The following is a 9,516-nucleotide window of genomic DNA, read 5'->3' on the forward strand; positions in this document are numbered from 1 at the left end:
CATTGGTATGTGTTTTAAAAGTGAAACGTGTACACCAGCGTTTCTTAAACTGGGGTAAGTTTATCCTTTGGGGTAAATTTTTATGTTTAGAGGGTAAATAAGCTACCAATCAAAATCCATATCAGTTGACAGGACAGAAAAATGTGCCAATTGTAGTACTTTACCAGATATTGAACAACTCGTCGCCAAAAAGCTAGCGCATTCGTCGCATTAAATATAACTGATGTAATTAGTTGTTTTCGCTTTTAAATAAATGAACCCCATATTACATATTGAGGTAAATCAGATTTGGAACTTTGATAAAAGGGTAGCATGCGAAAAATTTTAAGAACCATTGGTGTACACAATGTTTAAGTAGACATTAAATTAGATTTGTGCAAAATAAAATTTATTCTATTTAATAGTTTTAAATACTATAATGCCACTTACATACCCAAAACATTGACATAGGCTTTAAAATGTACGGATAGATAATTTTAAAGTGTTGTTTGCACACCAGTGCACCTAACAGCTGGCCGATCTTGTTAAGTTTCAAGGGTTAAGACTTCTCTTTCTACGAGTATTATTTGAGCCAGGCATACCCATGGAAAAAATTAGTTCACAAACTTTTTGACTTATTCCTAAAAACTATTACACAAACTTTTTGATTTATTCCTAAAAGTTAACACACTCACTTTTTGATTTTTTCCTAAAAACTAACTAAATTGAATAGAATACCATTTTGTTTCAATAAAATGTAAAACTCAAAGTCCGTAATTCAAATACCAAGTTGAGAATTTAAAAACTTAAAATCCCTAATTCAAATACCTAGATGTTTTTTGTCAGATTGGATAAACTCAAGACTAACATAGACACACCTTTTATCCATGAGTAATAACTCATTGATAAATTTAATAGAGAGGGGGATTTCCCTTGGGGTAAAGCTAAAATTAAATTATATTTTTATCATAAAGTGTTTAAAAAGTGAACCTTCTCGAAATAATGAACTAAACAGAGTTTATCATATGTAAATATATATATAAAAAGTAAAAAGTTAGGGTAAAAATTTCATTTAGCATAGGGACATAATGTACACAAATAAAGGGAAAAATAAGAAATCGAAAAAGGTATATAATATATATATTGCCAATTTCTTTAAGATATTGACACAACGTACGCAAACCAAAAATATTTAAGCAGTCAAAAAAGAAAATTAAAAATATTAGAAGAAATTTAAATTTACCTGATAGGAATATTATTGGTCTTTCTGGGTAAAGAAATCTCGGCATATCAATAAGATAAGTAAGAACTGTGAAAAGAGTGGAAATCACACAAATAAATGACCAACATCCAATCCATAAGTTTGCGAATTGCTTTTCCCCCCTGTTTCAATTGGATATCAGAAAATAAATAAATACTAATAAAATCAGCACGGAATGGTAAAGTAACTGCAATGAAATTTAACTCTAGAGTTTCTTGTGTAAAAAAAGTATCTGGTGCTCTGAAAACATAACAGACAAAAAATCTATGTCATCAATGTATACTAACAAAATTAGCACAGAATATAAGTAAAGTAACTGTAATAAATTGCGACCCTGATTTGGTGCTCAAAGAGTTTTTTGTGTAAAAAATATAGTAAGGACCTAGTGCTTTGAAAACAAAACAGACAAAAATTCTAGGTCATCAGAAATGAAATAAATACATATTAACAAAATTAACACAGAACACAAGTAATGATCTGGTGATACGAAAACGTAACCAACAAAAATCAAGTCCAACCACTAGTGGTAATTGAGAAATATATTTCGCCTAAATGGCATCGTCAGTCTCTTATTGAAATAGAATCAAGAACACGTAACTACATTAAATTTAAACTATGATCTGTTGCTCATAGAGTTTTTTGTATAAAAAAAATACAGTAAGGATCTGGTGGTCTGAAACCCGACAAAAAAATCACAGACAAAAACCCAGTCCAACTAATTGTATAATAAAAGATAAATATATTTCGTCTTGTTAGTATTTAAATAGGATATAGGAAACTTATATTTAACAGCAGTCTATGGGAGCGTGGGAATATGGTTTTAAAGTTGTTTGAGAGTTCTTTGTTTACTACAAAACGATACGAGGAAATAGAATGAAAAAATGTCTTATTTCCCCCTCCCTACTATATAATAAAAGATACATATATTTAATATATATTTATAAGTAACTTATAGTATAACTAATGACAACTCACTCTGTCCAAAACATGAGCCTTTTACTATCACAGGGCGCGCCACAGTTTTCAGTTTCCATGAACTCATAACCTGTAATAAAACAAGTAAAAAAAATAAACCATTGAGTGTATAGGTAGTGGACATAATGATGTGCAAAAGTTGTGTTTGTGTAAGATTACTCAACTGTCCAGCACTGTAGCACAGTTGGTTAGCACGCCTGCCTCTAATCCAGAGGTAATGGGTTCAAGGCTTGTCATTGCTACTATTGTGGGTGTATGTGTCCTTGGGCAAGACACTTAACAGCAATTGCTCCAACCCAGTGGTCACTAATTTGATTGTCCAAATTATCAGCCATACATAAAAAAATAACCACCCACAAAGTAGCGTAGGAAAAAAGTTACATTCATTCATTCAGCTAGTTTTCAATCACCATCACATAAAACAAGTGATTGGGACACATTATGTAGGAAGAAGAAGGATTGTCGAACAATAAAAACTGATCCAGTCCTACTTTGTTTCATTGTTTTAAGTTTCAATGTGTTTTATGTGAAATTGCGCATAGTGATAGTACACACTACACACATTTCTTTCAAAATCATATCCAAAAATTTATACACATTATTAATTTAAATCCAAAAAATATAAATGTTACAATATACAATTAGTTATTTTCTTTACATTGCAATTTCTTTATTGAAAACTTGTAAATTAATTTGCAATACTAATAGTAGGCTATAGAATTATTAATGTTATTTTTAATGTTGAAGGACATTCCAAATGTTTGAGACGCACACTTGACATTTCTAACAGGTTATAAACTGGTGATTGGTTACTTTAATTGCATTGCGATACTGGCCACTCAAAGTAATGCGTGGTCTTGACATTTAAACTGATATTCATGGTTAAGAGTTTCATCAATACCATTTAGCGAAAGGTTTTTGTTGACAGATTGTACAAACTAACAACAAATATGTATATATAGAAAGGTGGGGAAGACGGGACACCTTTTTATTCTCATTTCTCATCCTATTTGGTAGTAAACAAAGAACATTAAAATATTTACAAAACCGTATTCTCACGACTCCCATATGTCGTTGTTAATTGTTTAAAACTTAGGGCATTTGTATTTTATGTAGTAAAGGTGTCCTACTTTCCCCCACTGTACTATATACTAAAAAAACTAAAAATTGCAAATATTTTTCTAGAAATCTTACTTATATCATTCTCGTGTACAGTCATGTGAGCAGGACAAGAAAAGCCAACTCCAGTTAAACACTGCCTTCTATCCACATATGTAGGAGTGATAGTACTTGGTATAATGTCCCTTCCAAAGCACAAATCACCTTCTGTTTTTAAAGGAAACTTGCTGCAATCTAGATCTCTGGGCCAGCTGAAATCAAATCTAGATAAGAGGACAACAGTGATTTGTAAGCAGTACTACAAAAGTTTAATATTATAAAAACAGATAAACCATTGAAAGGATTAACTAGTATCATTTTTGCATGGTGCGAAATTTGTACTTACTTTTTCATTAATTTTTCACATGCTTTTGCTTCTTCACACATATGCCTGCAAGGTGGGAATGCTCTGTTGTATGTGGAACAGATAGGGGTGTAAACGCTACACAGGAATAACTGCAAAGTGGGCGAGCAACCAACCTATATTGTATTTGTAATAATAAAATCATATCAAAAAATACATTTTAATAAACCAAAAAACGCTAGTAATAATAATAAACTAAACAAATATATTTAGTCTAGAGGAACAGTACTCATCATACCTTGATGTCCGAAAAAGATCGTAGGATTTCTATGATTACTTTTTAAGTGGGCTAGGGCGGTTTCCTAACTTACCCCAAGTACCCCATTGTTTTTTATTACCCCACTTTACTACATAATATGTTTTGTTATTTTTGTGACAATAATCCAAATGTTTTGGTATTTTATTTAAATCCTCTTTATTTGGGTCAAAGGATAATATTGAGCATATTATACATTAAAATTTTTGTTATGGCGCTGACAGCAGCAAAGAATATTTTAACACAGACTTTAAATTTAAACTGTGACTGCTTAACATTCTTTAATAAAAGAGAAAATGCCCAACTCTATTTTTAAGCCAAACAAATAATAAAACAACACATTTAATACCGTTACTACTTTTTATAAAGCGCTGTACGCAGAAAATTAACGAAGTTACATCTGGCAATTACAAACACATAATTATAGCATACACCTAAGCTCAAATTATAATCAATCGGACAAAACTGGGATAAAGAGATTTTAAACACTGGTATCTACTTGATTCGAAGGCGTCACAGAGACATTTTATCATTGGTCATGATTCATGATTAAATAAAACTAATAAATGAACATTTAAAATTTGAAAAGCAATCTCTTCTTTACCTAATGTATATATTATAGTTCTGTGGGGTAAGATAGGACCCTTTAGCACATAATATCCAAATGTCCTGATCGTGTTTTAAATGATTAACAACCATCTATGGGAGTACGGAGAAGGAAGTCGTGAAGATACAGTTTTATAATTCTTTAAATGTTCTTTGTTTACTACCAATATGGACAAGAAAATAGAATAAAAAGGTGTCCTATTTTCACCCACCCTACTGTAATATGTATAGCTTTCTCACTAGTTTCTTACTATCGCTAGGCACCTATACTTAAACTGTGCGTTGTGACAGACTTATGTGTTGGCCTGACACATTACTATTTTTTGTATCAACAAATACACCTCTTTCCAAATAGTGTCGCTAAGTTATTGAACCATTGCCGGTAACTAACTATTTTGATATTTTTGTTGCTTAAGTAATAAAACAACCCTTAAAAGTTATTAAAAACAGATAGCTACATATTATAGTAAGGCGGAGAAGACAAAATACCTTTAGCACATATTATCCTAATATACCAATCATGTTTTAAACAATTAACAACGGTCTATGGAAGTTAAGAAGATCCGGTTCTATAATTTTCTTAGAATTTTTTTTTAACTACAAATGGGTTGACAAGATAGAACGAAAAGGTGTCCCATCTTCCCTAACCCTACCATATATCATACGGTATATACATTGCAAAACTTGTCATAATTATGTAGATCACAAACAACTCGCCAAATAATTTATACAGGCAACTATTTCCATTTCTAATCAAATTTAATATGTTTTATAAAAACTGGGTTAAAGAAGAAACATTTTATTTACTTTATTACATGTGTACAGATAGTCATAAAAACCTTCAAAAACCCGCAGTAAGAAAAATGTACCTATTCTAAATTTATTCAAGAAAAAAAACTTGCCCTTTTTTAATTGCTATTTTAAACTATTAAAATCTAAAAAAAAATATTTGGAAGTTGGAACAAATACAAACATATAAATAACACACACACACATATATATATTATAATATATATATACAAATAATTGGAAAAATACCAACATATAAATAAAACCTTTAAAAGTTTGACCACATACCTTAACCAACGGGTAAAACTGATTTAATTGAAGTCCAGCCTCAGATTGATCTTGGTGACCCAATATATTGGGGAATATAGTGACATTGTATTCTGAAAATTGAGTTTGTTTGTTCCCATTTTAAATCAAACTTATATTTTATTTTTAAACTGTGATAGTTTCTTATACACTGATTTAATTAAAATAATAACACTAACAATTAGGCATTCACGATGTTAAAGTAAAAAGTTATTACGAAATGATTCTTAAAGAATATGAATGAATGTAACTTACTTTATCCTCTTGTAGGGGAAAGAAGACAATCGTTTAACACAGGTGTTTTGTTTTATACATTTCATGCCAAAAACTAGTAACCACATATGTAACTCTTTTTCATTTTTTATATTGTATATGGCTGACACTTTAGACAACTCATTACTAACCACTGGGTTAGAGGAATTGCTGATAAGTGTCTTGCCCAAGAAAACATACGCCCACAAAGGTAGGAGTGACAAGCCTCGAACATATAACCTCTGAGTTAAAGGCAAGGGCGCTTACTAACTTTGCGACAGAGCCAAACTTGAGTTAAATAGCCTATACATTGACTGTAGAACACTGGGACAGTGTGCAAATACACTTTATTCTAGCACCGTGGCAAAGTGGCTAGCACTTAACGGCAATTGCTCCAACCCAGTGGACCAGTGGTCAGTAATAATTGGTTGTCCAAATTATCAGCCATACATAAAAAATCCCCCCCCCCAAAATATAATCACCCACAAAATAACATACATGGTAATTCGTAATCTGGCACAAGGTGTATGCACACTGTTTTAACGACTGTCGTTTTCCGGCCACGCAAGGTAAAGTAAGTTGTTTAATTTAATTAACTTACGAATTCCTTTGCAAATAGACAACGTTATCGGTTCACACTTCCCCTCGTGTTGTGCATTGTTGATCACCACCATTGATAATATGAGAATGTATACGTGGTAGTTGATGAAATATCCAAACACAGCCATCTTGAAAATTTTCAAAATAATGACCACCGAAATACTTCACCTAGACTTAGAGCACCAATTAAACTTTAAAGTAATAAACAATTATTAGCAGGTTGAGTATTTTGCATCCGTGTGTACAGCAATTCATACGGTAAAATCCAACTAAGTTATAAGTTACAAGCGAGCTAAAACTGTATACTAACTACGTTAACGCAACAAAAGACGAATCGTATCAAAACTTAACTTAATTAAACCGGAAAACTCCAAATTGTTGTAGGAAGGGGCGACTGATAGCGGCGAGCAAGCTGAAACAAAAACAGCTAAGCTCAAATGGATGGGCACGTAAATCAGAACATACATAAAGGCGATTGTAAATACGTTTTTTACAAAACGAAGATTCTGAATAACGCTAACTTACATACACAAACACACCAAAAGTAACCAACAAAGTGGTTTTCAGCCGCCATTGGCGACTGCGGAGCAGTAGGTAGAGTGCATTTCCCATGGAGTGAAGACTTAAGGTGGCTGTACACAGTATCCGGCATGCGAATTCGTATGCAAACCCATTACCGAGTTCCGCATGCGGCAGTGAAATCCGGACAAAACGGGCGAATTCCGGATACTGTGCCACCTTTATGATGTATGAGGATTGAGTAATTGGTAAAAAATATGTGTAAATAACAATTGTACAACTCCTGCATCATGTGTTGACTTCTACACTTACACTAGTTAACCTTATCGTCGGTAAAAAACGTTTGTTTTCGTAAATGTAGACAAACTTGCTTGATTCACGGAACTCATCACAGTTTTATTTTTTTTTAAATATAGATGTATGCGCAAAATTATGCAACTGTTTGATGTAATGCTACAGTTGAACTGGTCAAACGCTTCAGAATGACCGCAAGTGTAAAAATCGAAGCTTCTGCTGTATTGGCATTGTATATAATAAGACACTACCGATTGCAACAGTGGTACCACTACATACAAATCACTCAGTTGAAGAAGAAAAACATGTAGAACCCAAACAAAAGAATAAAATATTATAATGAAAACCATAATTATTCTTCAGACAAATTAAACTGAATGTTAAACAAAACTTTGTGAATTTCCAGCTTTGCTTGCGCTTTATTTTTCGGAGTAAAAGACTTAAGCATGTGGAGAATACTGGCTGTGAAATCTTCATCAGAGCCAAACATGTTTCCAGTGTTTGCTAGGAAATAAAACAATGTGATAAAATGAAACCTAGGTGTAGCGTCTACGCTTATTTTCTTTCAACCAATAATTTTTAATGTTTTTAACTGTAAGCGAGTTTTAACAACTGTTGTTTTGTCGCTATATCATGTCTTTTTGATTATAACAATTTTAAATCTCTGCCATCGCAATTAAAGAGACAAATAAAGTTATTATTACTATTATGTTAATTTTTATGTTATAGTTATGTTATAGAAACTGGTTGATGCAAATTATTCTTTTGTCTACCATTTATGTAAACATGAACCAAACCTTTTTCAGGCTTCATTTCCACTTTGGTCTCTGTACTTTTATTTTGTTCTACACCTTGTGCTTGATGTGTCATTTCACCATCACCAATGGGGTGTGGGGTGGGTTTGGATGGGGTTGCCACAGTTGGTTGAATAATGCTTGCTTCTTGGCTGTTGTTGAATGAAGGAGTAACATCAATTATGTCCAGCGTGGCAAAGTGGTTGGGGCGCCTGCCTCTGACCCAGAGGTAATGGGTTCAAAGCTCGTCGCTGCTACCATTGTGGGGGTATGTGTTCTTGGGCAAGACACTTAATAGGAATTGCTCTAACCCAGTGGTCACTAATGGGTTGTCCAAATTATCATCCATACAAAAAAAACATCCCCCCAAAATAATCACCCACAAAGTAACATACTTGGTAACTCATAAGCTGGCACGTGGTGGACGAACAACGGTGTTATCACGACTGTCGTTTTTCAGGCTTGGCGAGGATAAAGCAAGTTACATTCATTCACATTCATTCATAATTAAAAAACATCAATCACAAAGACAATGATCTGAAGTAGACTTACTCAGTGTCACTCGTGCTTTCAATGTGTGGTAAAAGTTTCCTTCTTTCTGTAGAAAAATAAAAAAGAGTATTGAAAATGTATGTATGGTGCTTGGTACATTTTAATTCAGGTAATAAAAGGTAGTCTTGCCATGCGAAGATATATTAGTGAGTAAATTAATGAATCCTTAAGGGTGGTAGATATTTAAGGATTAAACTGTTCTATAATTTCGCTCAGTTTCCTAAAGTTAAACTTATTTTACAATTCTTAAACAATAGTTGTTAAATTTATAAGATATTCTCACTTTTTGAACAACTCAAAAATCCCTATTCTCCTATTTTTCTAGAAAAAAACTTTGGCACTATATTTATATAACAAAGAAATGAAACTGAAGTTATTAAGTTAACCAGATATTCTCATTTAGTGAATAACTAAAAAATCCCTATTCTCCGTTTTTTTCTAGAAAAAAAAAACTTTGTCCCCAATATTTATATAACAAGAAAATGCTGCTTAACAAACTTAAGTACAGACGTAAAGTTTTAATAAAATCATGCATGAAAAAAATTACTTGAACGTCTTGGAGGAACATCATCACTATCACTGGTTTTACTTTCTGAACTTCCTTGATTATTCTCTGGTTGATTATTTACTTCCTGTTAGAAATATCAATGTTATAAATTTAAAATAATATTTTAACATTTTTAAGTGAATGAATGAATGAATGAATGTAACATACTTTATCCTCGCGTGGCCGGAAAACGACAGTCGTTATTACACGGGTTTAACACCTCGTGCCAGCTTACGAGTTACCATGTATGTTACTTTGTGGGTG

At 32.5% G+C, this 9,516-nt stretch overlaps 2 protein-coding genes across 3 annotated transcripts in view; both read right to left on the reverse strand.

The window, feature by feature from the left end:
* The window catches only part of LOC778717 (frizzled receptor), a gene marked incomplete in the record, with an annotated part of 10,327 nt that extends 3,589 nt beyond the window's left edge, over window positions 1-6,738 (reverse strand). The window contains 6 exon segments of the mRNA NM_001078323.1: window positions 1,221-1,362; window positions 2,216-2,285; window positions 3,410-3,597; window positions 3,720-3,853; window positions 5,677-5,768; window positions 6,548-6,738. Of these exon segments, the coding sequence (NP_001071791.1) occupies window positions 1,221-1,362; window positions 2,216-2,285; window positions 3,410-3,597; window positions 3,720-3,853; window positions 5,677-5,768; window positions 6,548-6,674 (753 nt within the window).
* A 702-nt stretch (window positions 6,739-7,440) lies between these two features.
* The window catches only part of LOC104266039, a 5,853-nt gene continuing 3,777 nt past the window's right edge, over window positions 7,441-9,516 (reverse strand). For both annotated transcript variants that reach the window (XM_009861399.2, XM_009861398.2), the window contains exons 7-10: window positions 9,253-9,337; window positions 8,706-8,751; window positions 8,157-8,305; window positions 7,441-7,863 (exon numbers count right to left, since the gene is read on the reverse strand). In XM_009861399.2, coding sequence (XP_009859701.1) covers window positions 7,712-7,863; window positions 8,157-8,305; window positions 8,706-8,751; window positions 9,253-9,337 — 432 coding nt within the window. In that variant the 3' untranslated portion in view covers window positions 7,441-7,711. The remainder of the gene's footprint in view (window positions 7,864-8,156; window positions 8,306-8,705; window positions 8,752-9,252; window positions 9,338-9,516) is intronic.

The sequence above is a fragment of the Ciona intestinalis genome, chromosome 9 (genome assembly GCF_000224145.3).
Source record: "Ciona intestinalis chromosome 9, KH, whole genome shotgun sequence".
Classification (NCBI taxonomy): domain Eukaryota; kingdom Metazoa; phylum Chordata; class Ascidiacea; order Phlebobranchia; family Cionidae; genus Ciona; species Ciona intestinalis.